Here is a 24,659-nt window from a genome sequence, read left to right on the forward strand (position 1 = left end):
ATAGTATTTATAGAAGAGACATGAGGGGTTTTCATTTTGATGAAGTCTTATTTATCTGATTTTCCTTTTGTTGTTAGTGTTTCTGCCACATTTAAGAAATCATTGCCAAATTCAAGGTCAGAAAGATTTGTTCTTGTTCTCTTCTAAGAATTTCATAGCTTTAGCTCTTAAATTTAGGTCTTTGATCCATTTGTGTTAATTTTTGTATGTGGTGTGAGGCAGAGGTCCAACCTCATTCTTTCGCATGTAGATATCCAGCTTTCCTAGCACACAATTTGTTGAAGAGACTATTCCCATTGAATGGTCTTGGACATTATTTTAGAAAATCAATTGACCACAGATTAATGGATTTATTTCTGGACTCTCTATTCTACTGATCTTATATCTATCCTCTGTGCCAATACTACATGGGTTTTATTGATGTAACTTTGTGTAACTTTTAGAATTGGGAAGTATGAGTCTTCCAACTTTCTCTTCTTTTTCAAGATTGTTTTGGCTATTCAGGGTCCCTTGCAATTCCATTGTGAATTTAGGGCTGACTTTCCCATTTCTGCAAAAAAAGCCATTGGGATTCTGATAGGTATTACACTGAATCTGTAGATTGCTTTGGTGGATATTACCATTTTGACAACATTAAGTCTTCTAATACATGAATACAGGATGTCTTTTCATTTATTTAGGTCTTTCTTAATTTCTTTCAGCAACATTTTGTACTATCAGTGTACAAGTCCTGTACTTCCTTGGTTAAATTTACTCTAAGATGTTTTATTATCTTAGATGCTATTGTAAATGGAATTGCTCTCTTAATTTTTTTTTTTTTAAAGATTTTTATTTATTTATTTGACAGAGAGAGACACAGCGAGAGAGGGAACACAAGCAGGGGGAGTGGGAGAGGGAGAAGCAGGCTTCCCGCTGAGCAGGGAGCCCGATGCGGGGCTCAATCCCAGGACCCTGGGATCATGACCTGAGCTGAAGGCAGACGCTTAACAACTGAGCCACCCAGGCGCCCCGCTCTCTTAATTTTCTTTCTGGATTGTTCATTGCTATTATATAGAAATACAATTGATTTTTATGCTGATTTTACATCCTGCCACTTTGTTGAATTTATTAGTTCTAGCAGATATTTTGTGAATTCTTTAGGATTTTGTACATATAAAATCATGCCATTCGTGATAGCTTTACTTCATCCTTTCCAATCTGGATGCCTTTTATTTCTTCTTCTTGTCTTAATTACTATAGACTGATTGCACTTTTAAGCAAAAAATTATAATGCAATTTCAGCATGATTTTGAAAGTCTACATAGGAAATGTATACATACTACTTCCCATGTTTGTAGACAGTATATCATGAAAAGGACAGGAAGCACACTAGTCTTTGTAGCTAATGAACATATACCATATCAACATTCCAGTGTCAACAGCATTTTAAATTATGCATGGTAATAAAACAGATTTCATACTTGTTTTGCACTGGATTATCTTTAGGGTATTTTAAATAATGAAATAGAAACAAGTTTGAGAAGCAATTTTTACCTTTAAAATTTATTACAGAAGCTATACATACAAAATGAAATCCTCTAGATACAAAACATGTATCTGGAGTTATAATAAGCTTCAATAAAAATGAGTATGTGTGTATACATAAGTGCAAAAACATATACTGCTTTACATTTTTTCAGTGACTGGCATTGCTTTGTGCATTATATAAGAGGATATCTATTCGTTAAGGGATCTAAATTCCTGGGTTTTATAAGGCTTTAAATACAATATCCAGATAAATCAACAACAAAAGGCAACTCAACTCGGAAACTGTTTTAGAATCCAGAATCTCTCATATGAGATCGTTATCTCCTATTCCCTTGAAGGAAGTTTCCAACTGTTTTACAAACTAATATTAGAATGTCTTTGTAAAAAAACAAAACAAGAGAACATGCATGGCAGTGAATGATTTTATTGCTTTTAAGAAAGAAATGTATTTTTGGTATCATTAATACAAAATTTATAATATTTATATTTATATAATTGTATATAAAAACTATCTATAGAATACAACCTAATCACAAATTTAGAAAGATATAATAGAGTTTTCAAATATAAAACCTTTGTGCTATTAAAAAGATATTGAACAAAGTAGATATTAATACATTTGCTGTGTGTATAATCATAAAAATAAACCAAAAAAATATTTAAAATCTTTATTAACCCAAATTAGAATTATAAAAATGTTTATCTAAATTTTGGCATTCAAGTACAGAAGTTGTTCAGGGCCTTCCCACAAATGACCTGAACCCTGGCTTTTAAGTAAATGGGGATAGAAAGCTAAAGGCAAATAGGAGATGGGCATTGAAAAAAACAAAGAACAAAAGGATGGCAAAGACACAAAGACACGATGGTTAAGTAAGTTTCTAGTCTGATACAAGAAAATATTTTTAGGAAGGAAAAACGTTAAAAGTGCTTAAAACAAAAAAATGTCAATGTCACTAATTACTCTTAAGTGCCATAAAACATTAGTTATTAAAATAACTTTTATTAAGAGTTGGCCATACTTCAACTACTGATACACTACAGAATTACTATTACTACAGTGCCTTGTTCAAATTTCAAATATTTATCAGTCATTTCTGTAATTTATCTTACACATGTACATAAATACCAGAAAAGTTTAAATATTTTTATTTACTATTTTAATCTTTTCCTTAAAGATGCAGGATTTCATCTTGTATCACTTATATGGACATGACAAAAGTGAATTAAATAGCAACTGAATATAAAGAATACTTGATACCATGGCATCATGATCTGGAACAACTGAAGTTTTCTACCTCTTGCTCCATTTTCTAGATAAAGGGTAAAAAGGAAAAATAGTAACTTTCAGTATGAAAAAAGTTAAAGAAACATTACTCTATTGCTATTGTTTTACATCAACAACCTCAAGAATATTATTAACTCATGTATATATCTGAGAGAGAAAATGGAAATTTAGTTCAGGATTAAGACTATCACCTAAACTGATATCACCAATGGGACTTCATTATTTAAATCCCTCTGAAATAAGTCTGAGATGCAGTCATCTTATGTTAAGTTCAAACAGTTATAATCAAGGCACTAGTGTATTTCTAGATACTAATATTCTGTATTTTATAGGTACTAATATTACATACCTATCGTACTATGTAGGTACCACAGTATACTTAGTAGATATACTAATTACTATGTATATTATATACTAGTAGGTACATCAGTATGTACCTCCTAATAGATACATTATACTATAGATACATGGTAAATAGATTTATTATAGATATACTATATTGTTATAGATATATACTATATTGTTACCATCCAGTATCTATTTTTAAAAATTAGTACTAATGCCCACTATAAAGCAAGATTAAGTAAAGACACATAGGTCTATCTTAAGGCTATCTTGAAAAAGAGCTATGTATCTTCATTAATACACACACAAAATAGAGATTTTTCAATCTACTGATACTACAGTTCCAATGTTTATTGAAGAAACACAAACTAGTGAAGTGCTAGATTTCAAAAAGTATAGAACTTAGTTGTATATAGAAATAATCCATAGTCCATATATTAAAAAATGGTCTTTAAAAATTCTTATAATCTTATAATTTCTTATATAGATTAGCTTACCTGAATAAGTGTTGTTTTATCATAGTCCATGCGATGCTGATAAATACACTGGCTGATTACTGCATATAAATTTTCCAACTGAAAAATATTGTATTCTTGACTTTTTTTAACAACAGTCTTCAAAAGATTCTAAAAGAAAACATGAGTGTTTACATATGTGAGAGATAAATTCCGTGAGATATTTTAATTTTGAAGATTTGGGGAATTTTTAGCATATAAACCAGAAGAGGGCAGACCAATTACTTGATGAGACATGGTGGCCTCTGAAAGTGGCTCTGATACTTACCGGTAGTTCACTTCACCATCGTTCTAGGATCCTGGCCTCTGCCCTGGGTAACTCCCAACCTAAAAACTATAGCTGAGGAGGTGGCCAATTTCAATTTTAGCCATAAATCTCTACAGACAAATTAAAATATAACCTCAAACTAGATTAATAAGAAAAAAAGCAACATTTTTGCAGGGTATTTTATGGCAATGCAAGTACATTATAATGTGAAACAAGAGATAGTACATAAATGATGAACCACCTCACTACTTCAGTTCTTTTTTTTTTTTTATGATTTATTTATCTATTTTAGAGGAAGAGAGTGAGAGAGAGAGCGAGTGAGTGAGGGGCACAAGGCAGAGGGAGAGAGTCTTAAGCAGACTCCACGCTGAGCGCAGAGCCCAATGTGGGGCTCGACGTGGAGCTCGATCTCACGACCCTGAGATCATGTCCTGAGCCGAAACAGAGAGTGGGACACTTAACAGACTGTGCCACCCAGGCGCCCAGTTCTTTTTCTTAATGACTGAAGTGGACTCACTAAGTTCTGTGATCCTTTAAGTCCGGCCCTACAAGGACATGCCATTACCTCTCAGTTAACAACAACAACAAAAAAAGCCATTATGGTTGAATAAAAACCAAATAAATTGGTCACTGATGACGGTCAGAAAACAATGTATACGGGCACCTGGGTGGCTCAGTTGGTTGAGCATCTGACTCCTGGTTTTGGCTCAGGTCAGGATCTCATGGATTGTGAGACTGAACCCTGTGACGGGCTCCATGCTCAGCAGGGAGTCTGCTTGAGATTCTCTCCCTCTCCCTACCCCCCATGCTTGCCCTCTGTCTCTAAATAAATAAATAAATCTTAAAAAAAAAACCCAAAACAATGTATAGGATCAATAATGCAGACAAGTATGTTACAAACCAGAATATCAACACATTAGCCACCTCCAAACACTGCTTTTATGAAAGTTATTCTATACCAAGTTCACCCTTTTATAAAAGATCATTATTTATTGCATGTCAAATTGACACAATGTACTATCACAAGTCCATTTTTGGTGGGTTCTGTTACTAATCTGCACACCGAAAGCATTATGATTTCAATTTACATACTTTTAATCGTTCATGGTCCACGACAAGTGAGGGTGTAGGCTGGGAAAGAATTGCCAAAGCCTTTTCAACACTGATGAGCTGCTGTTGTTCTACTTGGGAACGTCTAGCTCGAGTCATTCGCAGAACACACATTTCTAGAATGAAAAGTTAAATAACTATTATGTGGTTCACAGACATTAAGTTTAAAAGAAATATTAGGCAGATTAAATAGCAGGACATATTTACTAAAACACAAACACCAACCCTGGTTTATTGGCTCTGCTGTAAGATTAAGATGCTGCCACTTCTACTCTCAAAAAAGAAAGAGAAATACTTCTCAAATGGAGTATTTCAAAGGACCCTCAGCAGGATCCTTTGCACAAGATTACTTCGGCATGAGAGTCCTAGAATGTAAAAGCTGGAAGGGACCTCAGTTATCTAGGAGTGGCAAACTACCACCCATAGGCCCAATCTGCCCTACTGATTAAAATAAAGTCTTATTAGAACACAACCATGCCCATTTTACATATGTGTGTCAATGTGGCTTTTCTAACAGAGTTGAGTAGTTGGGACAGAGATTGTACCACTAAATATTTACTGTATGTCCCTTTACAGAAAAAGTTTGCCTATCTCTGATCTAGAATAATCTACTCACTGATAGATACGAAAAATGAGGCCAAGAGAGGTGAAGGGACTTTTTTCTAAGGTCAACTACCTAACTGTTAAGAGCCAGAACAAGAACCCAAATCTGTTGATATGTAAACAGGTACCTATCCCCCATTAAATAGTGTTCTTTAAAAAAAGATGATAAAAGAAAAATAAAACAATTCTGAACCCAAACAAAACATACTACATTATATAGCCAGAGATTAACATTTAAAATATCCACATTGAAAAGGCTATATCCTAGTCTATCCTGCTATGATTACTCAAACACACTAGAACTCATTTCAAGGAAGTCCTTGAAAAAGATTTGCCTACAGTTTATGACACTGAAAAAAAAAAAAAAAGTCTCATGAACATCTTCAATACTTGTTTTTGACCAAAATGAATTTTTTAACTGTTATCCCTCTTTTTGCTTTGTAAGACTAAATAATGTTTGACTTTTCCAAAACCCAAACAAATCTACTGCTAAAGATCCAAGAAGATCCAGATAGAAGACAATTCTAAATGAAAAACTTTGGTGAAAGGATCATTAGAATAAATATAAATAATCTTGGACTTAACCCCTAATAGAAATAGAGCAATGATAGTAACATTTGTTCTATATCACTCAGCCAGAATTACAGAAAACTGCTGATTTTGCTTAAAAAGAAGAGGGTATCCTGCCAGTTTTTGAAAACTGTATAGCCAAGCACTTTGCTACGTGCTTTAGATGGATTATTTTATTCAAGTTTCAAAATATTTCATTACCCGACCACTATCTACCCCAATATTGCAGAAGAGAAAAGGGAGACTGACTGGTCAAGACCTTGCCCAAGCTCACAAGTTACTAAGTAGAGGACTAGGGTTCAAATCCAGGTCTATGTGATGCCACACTGTGCTTTTAACAATAGTGATTTACAAGATCAACAGTTATTAAGTAAAGAAATTGCTATTTTTCCTAATTAACACCTACATTCTGAAAGACAAGGAAAAGGAATAAACTGAGATGGTAATTAGTCATTTAAAAACTTTGAGTGAAAGATTTTTAAACAATGAATCATGGAACACTACATCAAAAACTAATGATGTACTGTATGGTGACTAACATAACATAATAATAAATAAATTAATTAAAGATTTATTTATTTGAGAGAGAGAGTGAGTGGGGAGGGGCACAGGGAAAGGGAAAGAGAATCCCAAACAGACTTTGAGCTGAGTACGGAGCCCGATGTGGGGTTCCATCCCACGACCCTGAGATTGCCACCTGGGCCGAAACCAAGTCGGACACCCAACCGACTGTGCCACCCAGGTGCCCCAAAACATCTTTTAAAATTAAAATTAGTAAGTTGCTTTAATTGAGAAAGACTTACCTTTTGCTTCATTTTCATCAGAAATATCTATTATCTGACAGCCAGAAGCATCTCCATTGCAAACAATTTTATCTTTCTTCACTTCTGTGCATGCTGGGGTCTTCCCAGATTCTTCAAGTTCATTTTCAATACCACAAATACTTGAATTATTATTCCCCAATTCTATTTTGCTTTCAGAGGCATTTTGGTGCTTCTCATTTTCTTCCACTGAGGACTCTCCTGTGTTTCCAGTCTCATTGTGGTCTACACTTGTATCTTGATTTTCCTCTGTATCACTCTCAATTTTGTCATCTGTGACATTCTGGCTCTCATCTTTCACCTGTGAAATCTTCCTTCGTTTTGTTATGGTGCCTAAGTACCACTTTGACTTTTTGCGGATTTTTCTCTTCAACTGAGCTTCAAAGAATTTAAAGAAAAAGGATTAAAAGAACATTCAACAATTTTCTAAAGTCTAAGTAAGTGAGTGAAAAATACCTCCTGAGATATAAGAGGGTAGAGAGTTTGAGAAACTGCTGTAGTTTTTTATGGTTGGAACACAGAAACAAGGGTAGAGAGTACTGTGAGAAGAAGCCAGAAAGTGGGCAATAACGTGTCCTTCTAAAGAGTTTGGATTTTATCTCGAATAATTTTAAGGAGGGCAATGATATGAACTGTATGATGACCCCATAACAACAATCGCTGTGCGATGAACTGGAGAAAATGGCCTACACTTACTGAGTGCTCACCACGTGGTGGGGACTCTTCTAAGCTCTTTGTGTACTGACCCCCTGAAATTTCACTTTCACCGGATCAGGGTTGCTACCATTATCAACACTGTTTTACAGATGAAGAAAACTAAGCTATACAGAGCTGAAACATTCTGCCTGGATCAGATACAGAATAACTACACTGTGATATTCTGTTTGGGAGATTCGTCCATACTGTTGCATGTGCTTGAATTTTAGTCATTCTCACTGTTGTATAATAATCCGTATTTTCCCATTCTATTGTCGGTGGGCATTTGGGTTGCTCCCAGTTTTGGGCTATTATAAATACTGGTTCTAAGAACATTCTTGTACATGTCTTTCAGTGAACATAATGTACGCAATCCTGCTGGGTGTACAGCTAGGGATGGACTGTTCTAAAGGAGACACTGTCCATGTCCCCAATTTCCATACACATACTTGCCCAAAGCTGATGTGACCCAGAGCCGCTGGTGTACAGATCTCTTGCTTGTCTGCCTTCTCATCCTCCCTTTCCCAGCTGCTGTCTCCCATTTTTACAAAAGAAGGGCTTACTCTATCTCAAATCACTTACCCCAGGATGGACAAGCACGCAATACAATAAGGTAATGTTCCAACCCCCGCAACAAACACACACACAAGCACACAGAATTTTAAAAATTCTGTTTAAAAGCATCTGAGATCTAACAAGACACCGAGGAATTATGATACCAGAATCTGGAAAAACAAATGAATAACTGAGAGTCTAAGATGCTGAGCAGAGTTGGGACATTCATAGGGCTTAAAGAACAAAAACTGGAATTAAGAGCCTGCCAAGGATGGGAGGCCTTGGGAAAACCCATGGGCTCTGGGTTAGTACCCTCTGGAGTTACACCCTAAGAATAAGGAGGAAGAGGAAATAGACTAGAATTTATAGAAATGAAAATCAATTTCAAATCAGTCAATCCGCAGTTAGATGAAGGTGAGCTGGGACTGCAAGTGGCATATCATTATAAACCTGGATTTATTTCAAGAATGCAAAATTGCCTTAACATTAACAAAATCAAGGTAATTTACCACAACGATATAGAGGAAACTAAGGAGAAAGTAACTGGCATCAGTAGAAAATAAAGGCCGGTTTCATAAGTAAAAGTTACCCAAGGGCACTTACCAGGAGTACTGCAAGCCACAGGAGTACTGGTTGTCTTGAGTTTTTCATTCTGCTCCGGATCTGATCTTTTATCACCAGCAGAGGTGGAATTTTGCTTTGGCATCACATGATAGTAAGATGGGGCATATTTGGACGAGCTACAACCTTATAGACAGACATGGGATATCAAGTCAAATGTCCAGATTTCAAAACTACATGAAGGGTTAATGAAAAGGACTCAATACACTACATCAGAGGCATCTTTTTTCTGATGCTAAATCATTTTCCTACCTCTCTTCTTTCTAGATTCCCGAATTTCTTCACAAAGCTGCTCGAAGTCTTCATCAAGTTCTTCTTTAATTATTGCATAGGCCGTATCTCTTAAAGCACAGGCTCTATGCCTAATAAGACGATCTGACAAATGAAGAAAGAATTCAGTTTTAAAATCTCTCCTTTCAATAACTTACCAAAAATAAGCTCAACATGTTGGGCTAAGATTATAGTCATTAAAATTCCTTTTTTACTTTTACCATGAATAGTAAATGTTACTGGAATTGTATTATTCTGTTTTTGCTGTTAATCTAATGTTCTGGACATCCGACTCAATACAGCAGGCTAAACCTAAACAATTTTATTGCTCTGCCCTATCTAGCCCCCCTTGAAATATCAGGGAAAAAAAAAATCAATCAACAGCAAGACTATACGACAACATGACAACAACAAAAACAGCAAGGAAGGCTATCGGTGTCGTTAGTGAGCCAGAGATGTAAAAGAATTTTAGAAGATAGAAAGGATGTTATTGCATTGACACAGAAACTAAACAGACAATTAAATAGCAACCTTACACAGGAAACACTGGAAAAGTCCCTATACTCAGAATCCAAGCACCGTAAACTGGAATATTCTCTGAGGCAGAGGGCAGATAATAAGTGAATGTAAAACTGGGCGCCTGGGTGGCTCAGTTGGTTAAGCGACTGCCTTCGGCTCAGGTCATGATCCTGGAGTTCCGGGATCGAGTCCCGCATCGGGCTCCCTGCTCGGCGGGGAGTCTGCTTCTCCCTCTGACCCTCCCCCCTCTCATGCTCTCTGTCTCTCATTCTCTCTCTCAAATAAATAAATAAAATCTTTAAAAAAAAAAAAAAAAAAAAATAAGTGAATGTAAAACTGCTTGAACAACTGGATCAGTTCCCTCACAGGGAGGTAGGCTGTAATATTCACACCCAGGTGGGAGTTGGCAGCAATAGCTAGAATATCAGGATTCTTCAGGGGATTTCTAACATGGCATTTGGGCCCAAAGAAGGGCAAAGGCAAAAGCCTAAGCACTGGTTCCCCAAGTGTGGTAGCATCAGTGTCACCTGGAAACTTGTCAGAAATGTAAATTCTCACGTCCTCCCCTACATCTACAGAATCAGGAACCATGGAAATGGGGCCCTGCAAGCGGCATCTTAACAAGCCCTTTAGGAGATGCTGACTGCCCGCGGCAGGCATACCACTGGTCTAAAGTAGTTTTAGATTGTCACCGTGGACAGGAGACGTAGCAGCAGCCTGACTGTAGTGATACAGAAAAAGCCCTCAGCATCCAGGGTAAATGCTTCCTTCTTTCTACAATTAGGGGTGTTCTCAGGTTGGTAGCCTGCTCCCCAGGGTTAACCTACAGAACCCTGAACTACAGGTTAAAGCCTAGGGGAGGAGAGGGCAGAGGACTGGAAGCAGAACAGTGAGCTTTTCAATTGTTGAAGAAACTCTCAGTAGGTCCCTATGCTAATCGGTCTAATTTATAAACACTACCAACTAGAAAACAGAAAGCCAATGTACTGGGGGAGAGAGTTAACATAGCAAACGGGACTATTAAAAAAAATTATCCACTGAGAGAGTTAAGGACACTATCCACAAAACAAAAATAGGAAGCTAGGAAAAAGAAGCACTGAAGAAAAATATTTTTGGATAACAGAATAAGTGTATCAAGTTGAATATCATTATATATATGAACAAATATATTATTTAAAAAATCCTTACTTTATAAATTTTATTTTTTTTAATAGATTGCATAGGTGAGGACAGAATAGGTATATGTATAGAAAAGGTCTAAAAAGATCCCCAAACTTAACAATGTCCACCTTTGGAGAGAGGAAATGGGGGACTTAGTTTTCATTTTTATTGAAGCGTAGTTGACTTATATTAGTTTCAACTGGACAACACAGTGATTCAACATTTATATATGTTATGAATTGATCACCATAATAAATCTAGAGGGCTTAGTTTTTAAAATATTATTAGCAAGTCGGGGTGCTGGGGTGGCTCAGTCAGTTAAGTGTCCACTTGGTTTTGGCTCAGGTCATGATCTCAGGGTCCTGGGATGGAACCCCACGTCAGGCTCCAGGCTCTGAGAAAATGTTTTCAAACCTTTTTTATTACAGAATGTTTATTTTCCACTTGGAGAAAGAGCACTGATAAACAAAGGAAAGAAGCTAAGTTGTTATGCAATTCTGTGTCTCGTTAGAGGATACACCAAGGAATTGTAAATACAGGTATGCTGCAGTCAAAGAAACCTGCATTCCAATTCTGCTTCTGCCACTTCCTGGCAGTATGACCCCGAATATGTTTTTTAACCTCTCTAACTTCATTTTGTTCTAAATGGCACTGTGAATGTAAAATGTTTGTATCACCTGGCATAAAGTCAACCCTCACTAAATGTTAGCAGTCCCTGTCCCCCCCGCCCCCAGGGAGGAAAACAAACCCACTAATGCTCACCTCCAGGATCTCTATCTGGATTGTATTCTAAAGCATTACTACAGATTAGATCAATATCACTCAAATAGTCTTTCACAGTCAGATACTTGTGGAGATCAATTTTACTGATTACAGATGAAAGGTCCATTGGTTGCTTTATCACAGTGACATAATCAGGAACCTAAAATTCAAGCAAATGACCAAATCACTAAATTAACTCTGAACATAAAAAAAAATTGAGTCCAGTTGCTCTGCCAGGCAATATAGGGCAGAGAGAATAAATATATAAGAAATAACGATAATGTATTAATATGAAACCTTTGACTCTGTTTTGTATTTACTCCTGTTCTTGGGCACCTGTATCTCCAGTAATATCTTAGACCTCTTTCCTTATCCAAATGTCACCCATCCTTCAATGTCAACTTAAGACTTCACACTTCACTCTCCAGATCATTTTAAACTATGTAGGTCACAATATTATGTAGCCTTACGTCAATCTTAAATTATGTCTAGAATGTTTGGGTTGGCAGACAAAGTTAACTGGCTACTCTTTGGAGGAAAGGAAAATGCATTACATGGCTTTTAAGTCTCCATGTGCTTAGGACACTACTCGGTATATTCTACATAAAGAAAATAAGCTCGGAGTATAGACAGGGAACCACATAAACAATTCAAATATTCTCTAATTCATTATAGTTTAGAACAAATTTGACCTAAGATTAAATCAATACCTCATCAGGGTCAACAGGTTTAGTAAATACTCTGAATCGCTTGTCAATAGCAAGCCGATGTGTAACATTTCTCAAGAAAATCCTCAGTTCTCTAAATGTATCTTCTTCTTGTTCTTCTAGTCGTTTCACTTCCTCTGCTGTCAGTGGTCTTGGCTCAGGTGGTGGTGCGACAGGGAGGACCTCCAAGGCCTGCAAAACTTCACACGAACAGAAGATTTTAGTTACTACTCTCCCATCATAGCAAGGCTGACAAATGATTCAGGGGCCAGGCTTTCAGGGGTTATCCTCCTTACATCTGCCGGGAATTAGAGGATTTGAAATACTCAAGTGCTACCATAATCTCTATCGCTAGCTCCCCTCCAGCAACAATTGGTAATTTATTTGTAATGTTAATTCCTAAGTCACTACCTCTGTTCCATTTTAAGATCAATTAAGAGGCTATTAAAACTTTCAAAATGCATTATTTCCAGCACAAGAATATTCTATTAAAAAAAGCTTTTTACGAGTTAATTTCTGAACTAATAAAAAACTGTGGTATGTTTCAAATGTAGTAAGTTTAATTTTGTTTAAACAGATATGCACTGAGTATTCAGGATAAAAAAGGAGTATGAGAGTGATGCCCCAATAAATTGACAATCTATTAAAGGAGTAAGGGACAATTATCACATCATTGTAATGTTATATTAGTAGTATGAAAAAAGTACACTGGGTCAAAATGGTAGAAAATTAATTTTGCCTAGATATGTTAAAGAGGAAAAAAATGAATTATAGAAGGACAAGTAGTTCCTTAGGCAGAGATAGGCAATGAGGATAGAAGCATTACTGACAGAGAGCAAGCATAAATGAAATTATGAAAAGACAGGAATATGATGCATGTGGTGTAAAAACAGAGTGTTTGCAAGGAAAGAGATGGCGGAAGGAGGGGAGAACAAAAGTGCCAAAAACGGGCTTGGGAAGACAGGCTGGAGCTTTACTATGAATTCCAGCTGAAATTCTCCATGGACTGGGACTACAGTAGGAAAGTCCTTGTATGCTTTAAGATCTTTAGTCTACTTTAATGGGAAGCATAGAGATTTGTAAGCAAACCTAACAACTGAGGTTTTGAGTTTGTGTTATTAGAAGATGACAATGCCATTAATATTTTATTCCCACTTTCTCGAAATTATTATACATTAAACTTTGATAGAGAAACTAACCTGCTTTCTTTTTTGATAAAGGAGGCTTAGCAGCTTGCTTTAGAATTAAATCTTCAAAAAATTTTGTTCGTTCTTCTTTACCAGGTAACTGGACATTGAAAATTTCTCCATAATCACGGATAAATAATTCTTGCACCTTAAAAAAGAAAATACATGCATTATATATGTGTATACATAATACTATGCATATATATCATTCAATGCAACAGTGGGTTATTACACACATATTTTTAATGACCTGAACTGTGTACTAGATGTTTTTATTAAAACACAGATCTTTTATGTATGCTAGAGTTAGATATAAATCATATATGCAAAAGAGTAGGAGTTAAAAAGTAGGGGATCTTCTTTAAAACTCAAGACTCCAAAGTATAATTCGTGTGGCAAGTGACATGGCAATAATTTGATTTCAAGGGTTTTTTGGGATCAATTAACTCACATTCACAACCCAAAGTGAGATAGGATAAGAATAAAGGCTAGGGGGTGCCTGGCTGGCTCAGTTGATAGATCATGCAACTCTTGATCTCGGGGTTGTGAGTTTGAGCCTCACTCTGGGTGTAGAAATTACTTAAAAATGAAATATTTAAAAAGAAATTAAAAAAATAATAATAAAGGCTAGAAAATAACAGGTGCTGGTGAGGATGTAGAGAAATTAGAACCCCTGAGCTGATAGGAATGTTAAAATGGTGCAGCGGCTATGGAAAACACAGAATTACCATGTAATCTAGTATACAGATCTGAAGAGCTGAAAAAAAACAAAAAACAAACCGCCACTCAAACACATACTTGTATACCAATGATCATAGCAGGATTATTCATAGTAGGCAAGAGGTAGAGACAATCCAAATATTCATCACTAGATGAATGGATAAAAATGTGATATATACATAAAATGGAATATTATTTAACCTTAAAAAGGAGTGAAATTCTAATGCATGCGACAACATGGATGAACTCTGAAAACATGCTAAGAGAAATAAGCCAGTCACAAAAGGACAAATACCATATGAATCCACTTATACAAGGTATATAAAATAGGTGAATTCACAGAGACAGAAATTTATTGTAACAGAGGTTACTAGAGGTTAGATAAAGGAGGGAATGGGGAGTAACTGTTTAATGGGTATAAAGTTTCTGTTTGGGATGATGAAAAAGTTCTGGAAACAGATAGTGGTGATGGCTGCACAACACTGTGAATATACTCAATGCAATGTACTTGACGTCACTGAATCGTACACTTAAAAATGGTTAAAATGGTAAATTTTATGTTATGCATATTTTACTGCCAAAAGAATAGCAAAAGAGATCCCAAAAGGATGTTTCTAAACAACCTCTTAACTTTTCCACTATTTTTTTTTAAAGATTTTATTTATTTGAGAGAGAGAGAGTGTGAGCGCACAAGCAGGGGGAGGGGCAGAGGGTGAGGGACAAGCAGACTCCCTGCTGAGCAGTGAGCCCAATGTGGGACGATCCCAGGACCCTGAGATCATGGCCTGAGCCGAAAGCAGACTTTTAACCGACTGAGCTACCCAGGTGCCCCTCCCCCCACCCAGTATTATTATTAGAGGATAATAATGTTTATTCCTTGTGTGATGCTTCTGTACTTTGATTTGGGTATCTTTGATATATAGAAGGTTACACTCATAGCTTTTGCATAACCTGATTTACAGGGTCTTCCATGCTCCCATATACGAAAATGTTCCTAGTATGTTATATGAAGCTTTTCCTATTGCCTCAACATCATTTATGAAATGTCTCTATCTTTGCTAATTCATTTACTAAATTACTATGTAAATAAGAGTCTAATGGATTTTATTACATTAATTTCTCCATGCTGGCCCAAATTCCAGTTTTATTTCTAATTTTGTGGTATGCTTTAATATTTGGTGGGCCAAGAACCTCCTCATAGCTTTTTCAACATTTTTTTGGGAAATTCAAGCACTTTTTCCTTTGACACTGATTTTTAGGATCCTACCTATTTTGCTGGGATTTTTACTGGAATTTGTGCCTTTTCCCCCTTTCTGGTGGCCTGGAAGTTATATGCTGTATTTTTTTTTATTGTTAAAAGTTTTAACAGATATATCTAAGCTTTTTCTAGCAAACTGTAAGGTTAGTCAGTATCTACATATCAGACAAAAATCTGAATGTGCATTTACTTCCTTATTCTCCTTTGCTATGTCCTTCCTGCCATTACTAAATTCAGACCAAGACCAACTTAGTTTCACATTCCTTAAAAAATTTTTTCTATCACAATTTTGTGACAATAAGTTTTACTATTTTCTTTGTTCACTGCTTCTTATATGCCACTTCTACAAAATAAAAATTCAAGAGAAATAATCCTTTAATAATTAATTCTTTCAGTCAAGGGTTTATGGGTAATAGTTTCTTAGGCATGGCATATTCAAAACTGTCTTTGGGGTGCCTGGGTGGCTCAGTTGGTTAAGCATCTGACTCTTGATTTCGGCTCAGGTCATGATCTCAGGGTTGTGAGACTGAGCCCTGCATCGGACTCTGCGCTAGGCACGGAGCCTGCTTAGGATTCTCTCTTTCCCTCTTCCCCAGCCTCTCTCCCTAAAAATCTTTGTTTTGTTCTCTCAAATGCTTACTTTGTTGAGAAGAAAATCAAAAGTTTAAAATTATTTTCCTTCAAAACTCTGGAAATAGGGGTGCCTGGGTGGCTCAGTCTTTGGGTGTCTGCCTTCGGCTCAGGTTATGGTCCCAAGATTCTGGGATCGAGCCCCGCATCGGGCTCCCTGCTCTGCGGGAGGCCTGCTTCTCCCTCTCCCTCTGCTTGTGTTCCCTCTCTCACTGTGTCTCTGTCAAATAAATAAAATCTTAAAAAAAAAAAGATTCTCTCCCTCTCCCTCTGCCACTCCCCTCCTCTAAAATAAATGAATAAATCTTAAAAAAAAAAAAAAACTCTAGAAATAAATATTGCTCACTTGTCTCCTTAGTAGCTAGTGTTACCAATGGGAAGGTAGAAGCAATTTGATTTTCAGTCCTTCCTGGTAGTAGTCTTTCTCTCAGTAGATTTTAAAATTTTCCTCTGTACTTCTGACATCCTGAAATTTTATCTGGATGTGGGCTTTTTATTTTTTTTAATTTAATTTAATTTAACGTTATGTTAGTCACCATACATCATTAGTTTTTGATGTAGTGATCCACAATTCATTGTTTTTGTATAACACCCAGTGCTCCATGCAGTACGTGCCCTCCTTAATACCCTTCATCGGGCCAACCCATCCCTCCGCCCCCCTCCCCTCTAAAACCCTGTTTGTTTCTCGGAGTCCATAGTCTCTCATGGTTCATCTCTCCCTCCGATTCCCCCCCCTTCATTCTCTTAATGTCCTCCATGCTATTCCTTATGTTCCACAAGTAAGTGAAACCATATAATTGACTTTCTCTGCTTGACTTATTTCACTTAGCATAATCTCCTCCAGTCCCATCCATGTTGATGTAAAAGCTGGGTACTCATCCTTTCTGATGGCTGAGTAATATTGCATTGTATATATGGACCACATCTTTATCCATTCATCTGTTGAGGGCATCTCGGCTCTTTCCAAGTTTGGCTATTGCAGACATTGCTATGAACACTGGGGTGCATATGGCCCTTCTTTTCACTACATCTGTGTCTTTGGGGTAAATACCCAGGAGTGCAATTGCTGGGTCATAGGGTAGCTCTATTTTTAATTTTTTGAGGAAACCCCACACTGTTTTCCAAAGTGGCTGCGTGGCTGTACCAACAGTGTAAGAGGGTTCCCCTTTCTCCAACCTCTCCAACATTTGTTGTTTCTTGCCTTGTCAATTTTTGCCATTCTAACTGGTGTAAGGTGGTATCTCAATGTAGTTTTGATTTGAATATCCCTGATGGCTAATGATGAACATTTTTTTCATGTGTCTGTTAGCCATTTGTATGTCTTCTTTGGAGAAGTGTCTGTTCATGTCTTCTGCCCATTTTTTGACTTATGTTTTTTGGGTGTTGAGTTTGAGTTCTTTATAAATCTTGGAAATCAGCGCTTTGTCTGTAGTGTCATTTGCAAATATCTTCTCCCATTCTGTGGGTTGCCTCTTTGTTTTGTTGACTGTTTCCTTTGCTGTGCAGAAGCTTTTTATCTTGATCAAGTCCCAAGAGTTCATTTTTGCTTTTGCTTCACTAGCCTTTGGAGATGTATCTTGAAAGAAGTTGCTGTGGCCGATGTCAAAGAGGTTACTGCTTATGTTCTCCTCTAGGATTTTGATGGATTCCTCTGTCACATTGAGGTCTTTCATCCATTTTGAGTTTATCTCTGCGTGTGGTGTTAGAGAATGGTTGAGTTTCATTCTTCTGTATATAGCTGCCCAATTTTCCCAGCACCATTTATTGAAGAGACTGTCTTTGTTCCATTGCATATTTTTTCCTGCTTTGTTGAAGATTATTTGACCATAGAGTTGAGGGTCCATATCTGGGCTCTCTATTCTGTTCCATTGGTCTGTATGTCTGTTTTTGTGCCAGTACCATGCTGTCTTGGTGATCACTGCTTTGTAATATAGCTTGAAATCAGGTAACGTGATACCCTCAGCTTTGTTTTTCTTTTTCAACATTTCCTTGGCGATTCAGGGTCTTTTCTGATTCCATACAAATTTTAGGATTGTTTGTTCCAGCACTTTGAAAATGTCATTGGAATTTTGATTGGGATGGCATTGGAGGTATAGATTGCTCTGGGTAGCACAGACATTTTAACAATGTTTATTCTTTCGATCCATGAGAATGGAATGTTTTTCCATCTTTTTGTGTCTTCTTCAATTTCTTTCATGAGTGTTCTGTAGTTCCTAGAGTATAGATCCTTTGCCTCTTTGGTTAGGCTTATTCCGAGGTATCTTATGGTTTTTGGTGCTATTGTAAATGGAATCGTTTCTCTAATTTCTCTTTCTACAGTGGCATTGTTAGTGTATAAGAAAGCAACTGATTTCTGTGCATTGATTTTGTATCTTGCCACATTACTGAATTGCTGGATGAGTTCTAGTAATTTGGGGGTGGAATCTTTTGGGTTTTCCACATAAAGTATCATGTCATCTGTGAAGAGAGAGTGTTTGACTTCTTCTTTGCCAATCTGAATACCTTTTATTTCTTTTTGTTGTCTGATTGCTGTTGCTAGGACTTCTAGTACTATGTTGAACAACAGTGGCGAGAGTGGGCATCCTTGATGTGCTCCTGATCTTAAGGGAAAGGCTCTCAGCTTTTCTCCATTAAGGATGATATTCGCTCTGGGTTTTTCATAGATGGATTTTATGAACTTGAGGAATGTTCCCTCTATCCTTATACTCTGAAGAGTTTTAATCAGGAAAGGACGCTGTGTTTTGTCAAATGCTTTTTCTGCATCAATTGAAAGGACCATATGGTTCTTCTCTCTCCTCTTATTAATGTGTTCTATCACACTGATGGATGATCCTTTTAATGTATTGTTGAATCCTATTAGCTAGGATTTTGTTGAGAATTTTGGAATCCGTATTCATCAGGGATATCAGTCTGAAATTCTCCTTTTTGATGGGGTCTTTGCCTGGTTTGGGGATTAAGGTAATGCTGGCCTCATAGAATGAGTCTGGAAGCTTTCCGTCTGTTTCTATTTTTTTTTTAAGATTTTATTTATTTATTTGACAGAGAGAGACACAGCAAGAGAGGGAACACAAGCAGGGGGAGTGGGGGAGGGAGAAGCAGGCTTCCCGCGGAGCAGGGAGCCCGATGTGGGGCTCGATCCCAGGACCCTGGGATCATGACCTGAGCCGAAGGCAGACACTTAACGACTGAGCCACCCAGGCGCCCCTGTTTCTATTTTTTGAAACAGCCTCAGGAGAATAGGTATTATTTCTTCTTTGAATATTTGGTAGAATTCCTCAGGGAATCCATCAGGCCCTGGACTCTTTTTTTGGGGGAGGTTTTTGATCACTGCTTCAATCTCGTTACTGGTTATTGGCCTATTCAGGGTGTCAATTTCTTCCTGTTTCAGTCTTGACAGGTTATAGGTTTCCAGGAAGGCATCCATTTCGTCCAGGTTGCTTAATTTATTGGCATATAGTTGTTGATAATTTCTAATAATTGTTTCTATTTCCTTGGTGTTAGTCGTGATCTCTCCCCTTTCATTCATAATTTTATTAATTTGGGTCCTTTCTCTTTTCTTTTGGGTAAGTCTGGCCAGTGGTTTATCGATCTTATTCTTTCAAAGAACCAGCTTCTAATTTCGTTGATCTGATTTACTGTGTTTCTGGTTTCTAATTCATTGATCTCTGCTCTAATCTTAATTATTTCTCTTCTAATGCGTGGCTCAGGCATCATCTGTTGCTTTTTTTCTAGTTCTTTAAGGTGTAAAGTTAGTTGGTGAATTCTGGATTTTTCTATCTTTTTGAGGAGGCTTGGATGGCTATGTATTTCCCCCTTAGGACCGCCTTTGCAGTATCCCATAGGTTTTGGACCAATGTGTTTTCATTCTCATTGGTTTCCATGAATTGTTTAAGTTCTTCTTTGATTTCCTGGTTGACCCAAACATTCTTGAGCAGAGTGGTCTTTAGTTTCCAAGTGTCTGAATTTCTTCCAAATTTTTTCTTGTGATTGAGTTCCAGTTTTTTTTTAAGATTTTTATTTATTTATTGAGAGAAAGAGAATAATAGAGAGCACAAGAAGGGTGAGAGTCAGAGGGAGAAGTAGACCCCCTGCTGAGCAGGGAGCCCAATGCGGGACTCTATCCCAGGACTCCAGGACCATGAGCCAAAGGTAGTCGCTTAACCAACTAAGCCACCCAGGCGCCCTGAGTTCCAGTTTTAAAGCATTATGGTCTGAGAATACGCAGGGAATAATCTCAATCTTTTGGTATCATTTGAGACCTGATTTGTGACCCAGTATGTGGTCTATTCTGGAGAAAGTTCCGTGTGCGCTCGAGAAGAATGAGTATTCTGTTGTTTTAGGGCGGAATGTTCTGTATATATATGAGGTCCAGCTGGTCCAGTGTGTCATTCAAAACTCTTGTTTCTTTGTTGATTTTCTGCTTAGATGATCTGTCTATCGCTGAGAGTATTGAGGTCTCCTACAATTAATGTATTATTATCAATATGACTATTTTGGTTAGCAATTGGCTTATGTAGATGGCTGCTCCCATGTTGGGGGCATAGATATTTACAATTGTTAGATCTTCTTGTTGGATAGACCCTTTAAGAATGATATAGTGTCCTTCTGTGTCTCTAACTACAGTCTTTAGCTTAAAATCTAATTTGTCTGATATAAGAATTGCTACCCCAGCTTTCTTTTGAAGTCCGTTGGCATAGAAGATGGATCTCCATCCCTTCAGTTTCAGTCTGGATGTATCTTTAGGTTCAAAATGAGTCTCTTGTAGACAGCATATGGATGGGTCCTGTCTTTTTATCCAATCTGCAACACTGTGCTGTTTTATGGGAGCATTTAGGCCGTTCACGTTGAGACTGATTATTGAAAGATATGAATTTATTGTCATCATGTTGCCTGTTAAGTCCTTGTTATAGTTCTATAGATTATCTCTGTAGATTTCTGTTCTATATCACTCTTGGGGTCTTTCTCCTTTTATAGAACCCCCCTTAATGTTTCTTGCAGGGCCGGCTCAGTGGTCACATATTCTTTCAGTTTCTGCTGCTCTTGGAAGCTCTGCATCTCTCCATTCTAAATGACAGCCTTGCTGGGTAAAGTATTCTTGGCTGCATGTTCTTCTCGTTTAGTACCCTGAATATGCCTTGCCAGGCCTTTCTGGCTTGCCAGGTCTCTGTGGATAGGTCTGACGTTATTCTGATGTTCCTCACTCTGTACGTATGGAATCTCTTCCCCCTAACTGCCCTTAAGATGGTTTCCTTGGTTCTAAGATTTGTGAGTTTTACTATTACATGCCGGGGCGTTGGCCTGTTTTCCTTGATCTTGGAAGGGGTCCTCTGCCTCTAAGACACGAATGTTTGTTTCATTCCCCAGATTAGGGAAGTTCTCAGCTATGATTTGCTCAAATATATCTTCTAGTCCTCTCTCTCTCTCCACCCCTTCAGGGATCCCAATAATTCTTACATTGGAATGTTTCATGGTGTCACTTTTTTCTCTGATTCTCTTTTCATGGATCTTGAGTTGTTTCTCCCTGGCCTCCTCTTTATCCTTCTTTTCTATCAATTGGTCTTCTAATTCGTTCTTCTGCCTCGCTTACCCTGTTAGATTATCTAGATTAGATTGGATCTCATTGATAGCATTTTTAAGTTCTGCCAGTTCAGCTTTCATTTCTGCCCTGAGAGACTCTTATGTTGCCATTAATCGATTTCTCCATTCTAGCTATTGTCTTCACAACTGCTACCCTGAATTCCATCTCTGACATCTTGGTTATATCTGTAACCATTTGTAAATCTGTGGCAGAAATCAGAGTCTCTGAGTCTTTCCTATTTTGTTCCTCCTCCTAGTCATTCTGTTGAGGGGTGGTTGAAGGAATGTAGAGAGTCCAAATTATTGACCACAACCCAAGATGCATCTGTTTTATAGGGATCTTAGGGTTGTTGACCCCTTGTTCTCCCAGCCTGTCTTCTGGGGGAGGGGCCTGCTGCACTGTTACTCAGGCAACCTTGTTTGGGCAAGAGTTGCCCTTCCCCCTGTGTGTGGGGGGGGAATGGGCTCAGTGAAAACCGGTTTGGGGGGGCTTTTGTTCTCTGGCAGCTTTCCGCGTCTCTTCTGAGAGAGCAGAAGAGATCGTTTCCAACCCTCTGCCTCAGAGGAGAGAGATCGCAGTCAGTTCTTCAGTGAGCTCTCCAGGCCACACTATCTCCGTTTCTCTGCAGCGTTCTGGGTTGTGAGACCCTCAGCAGCGCTTCCAGTCTTTGCCTCCAGGTCGAAGCACTTCTCTGCCCTTTGTGCTTCTAAAACCGCCAGCCACCCCCAGTTGGCATGCATGGCCCCCGCCGCTCCAGGTTTCATTCCGGGGGGGTTGCCCTAAAGTCCTTTCCCTGCCACTACCTGTCTGCGAGTCTCTGCCCTGTTCCCAACACGGGAGGCTTTCGCTCACCAGTGTTGCAAGATCCCAACGGCTCCCTCCCCCTTCCGTTTATCTTCCGACATCTGCCCGCAGAATCACGGCTCCCTGCTTCATACCTCGAAACCAAACACCTGCGATATTCTGTTTGTAGGGATCCAGATACATCTTACATCTCAGGCTGATTTCGTGGGTGTTCAGAGTGGTCTGATAGATATCCAGTTCAATTCTGGGGACCAGTTGGAATAGGGTTCCCTATTCCTCGCCATATTTTCCTCCCTGCTGGGCCTTTTTATATCCATCAGTTAGAACACAGAAACTTTTACATCTGAACTTAAGGTATTCTTTAACTCTACAAAAGGTTTTAGTGTGTGACTATTTTCTCTTCTACATTTATTTTCTCTTCCCATAAGCCCACTAAATAGGTGTTAGACCTGAATTGATCACCTCTATTTTAGCTTTTTTTCCTCCCTTTTCAAATCTCTGTCCTTTTGTATCATATACCATAAGAATTCCTGCTCTCATGATGTTCCATCTCACTAATTGCTCTTCATCTGTGTCTGCTCCTTTTCAAAAGCCTCATGGAGTTTTTTTTTATTGGGGGGGGGGGGAGTTATTTCATTCATAATATCTCCAATTGGTTCTTTTCTACAACAGTCTATTGGTAATGCATGAATATGATTATTCATTGAGCAGTCTTTCTCAAATACTTATTTATAAGCTCATCTTTGCCTTTGAATTCTTGACTTTCCATAGATGCTTTTTCTGTTTATTCTAGCTTCTACTTCCAGTGATTATGAAGAAGCTAGTTTATCCTGGAAATAGAACGTACCTGTAATTTGCTTTCTGGGCAACAGGGTCTCCCCATTCTTCCTGATATTGGCAGCCATAGCTAGTTACTGCTCTGACACATTAATCTTTGGGCCCACCCTCACTGCTCTAGCTAAGGATGAACAACTCTGCTGATTGCTGCTTGGCACGGCCAGAAGTGAAGAAAGCCAGTTAACTCAAAGTTGTCCAAGGGCTCTTTCAATTCCTTTCTAGCACTGACTCAGAGCTAGAAACTATTCCCATCTTTCAAAGCAGTCCTCTCATGCACATGCTTTGAACTGTGGTTACCCTCATCAATCTAATCCCCATTGCTTTTCTTCCATGGATTCATGAAAGTTTCTAATCTATTCATGACCTTCTTTCTCATTTTTCCCATACTGCTGAATTGTTAAGTGCTCATGCATGTAGGTACTCTGATTGCAGTTCTGATATGGACAAACTTTAATGCAGCTAAAAATGGTACACAGTGTTCTCATTTATTATATAGAACAATGCTACCTAGACAGTGTCACTGAACCACTAAAAGGCTCAAAGTGGAGTTGTTTATTTGTATCCATATAAATTAGATTATTCATTTCTTAAAATAAACAATTCCTGGTCCTGTGCCCACTCCTCCCTACCATGCAGTATGGTACTGGGATACTTTACCCAATTTACAATTATATGCTTAGGAAATATTACTCTAAGAAAACAGAGAAGCTATTCTTTAAAAAAAGATCTTTGAGTGCAGAATTCCCACATTCTTGATAAAGTTATCTTACATTAAACTGACTGGTTTTTCAACCTCCCTACTTCCATATAAAGAATGCTCAGCTAGGGGCGCCTGGGTGGCTCAGTCAGTTAAGCATCTGACTCTTGATTTCAGCTCAACTCATGGTCTCAGGATTGTGAGATGGAGCCCTGTGTCGGGCTCATGTTGGGTGTGGAGCCTGCTTGAGATTCTCTCTCCCCCTTCCCTTTTGCCCTTAGTCCCGACTCACACGTGCTCTCAAAAAAACAAAACAAAACAAAACAAAAGCAGAAAACAAAAAAAAACTCAGCTGGTTTGTCTTGTTATCAAGAGTATAAACTTATTATCTTTGTTTCAAACTTCAGAATGATTAACAAAGTTTTAACTGACTAGGAGTACAATAAGCCCAATGGTATAATGTGGCTACTAAATAGTAATTCTTCTTTACTCTGTTAACCAGAACACTGCTAGAGTAATTTATCCCGAGTACAACTTTTCAAAAGGAATATAAAGACATTCAGGAGAGTGACTAGAATTTTGAAGAAACTAAAAATATGTGTTGTGTGGCAGA

General features: G+C 37.8%; 1 protein-coding gene across 2 annotated transcripts in view; it reads right to left on the bottom strand.

Moving 5' to 3' along the window:
* Positions 1-1,512: 1,512 nt before the first annotated feature.
* The window catches only part of ATAD2 (ATPase family AAA domain containing 2), a 73,932-nt gene continuing 50,785 nt past the window's right edge, over positions 1,513-24,659 (bottom strand). For both annotated transcript variants that reach the window (XM_032415864.1, XM_032415865.1), the window contains exons 20-28: positions 13,535-13,670; positions 12,339-12,535; positions 11,629-11,788; positions 9,169-9,291; positions 8,899-9,042; positions 7,027-7,422; positions 5,033-5,166; positions 3,655-3,783; positions 1,513-2,837 (exon numbers count right to left, since the gene is read on the bottom strand). In XM_032415864.1, coding sequence (XP_032271755.1) covers positions 2,793-2,837; positions 3,655-3,783; positions 5,033-5,166; positions 7,027-7,422; positions 8,899-9,042; positions 9,169-9,291; positions 11,629-11,788; positions 12,339-12,535; positions 13,535-13,670 — 1,464 coding nt within the window. In that variant the 3' untranslated portion in view covers positions 1,513-2,792. The remainder of the gene's footprint in view (positions 2,838-3,654; positions 3,784-5,032; positions 5,167-7,026; positions 7,423-8,898; positions 9,043-9,168; positions 9,292-11,628; positions 11,789-12,338; positions 12,536-13,534; positions 13,671-24,659) is intronic.

Source organism: Phoca vitulina, unplaced genomic scaffold (assembly GCF_004348235.1).
Source record: "Phoca vitulina isolate PV1807 unplaced genomic scaffold, GSC_HSeal_1.0 scaffold18, whole genome shotgun sequence".
Classification (NCBI taxonomy): domain Eukaryota; kingdom Metazoa; phylum Chordata; class Mammalia; order Carnivora; family Phocidae; genus Phoca; species Phoca vitulina.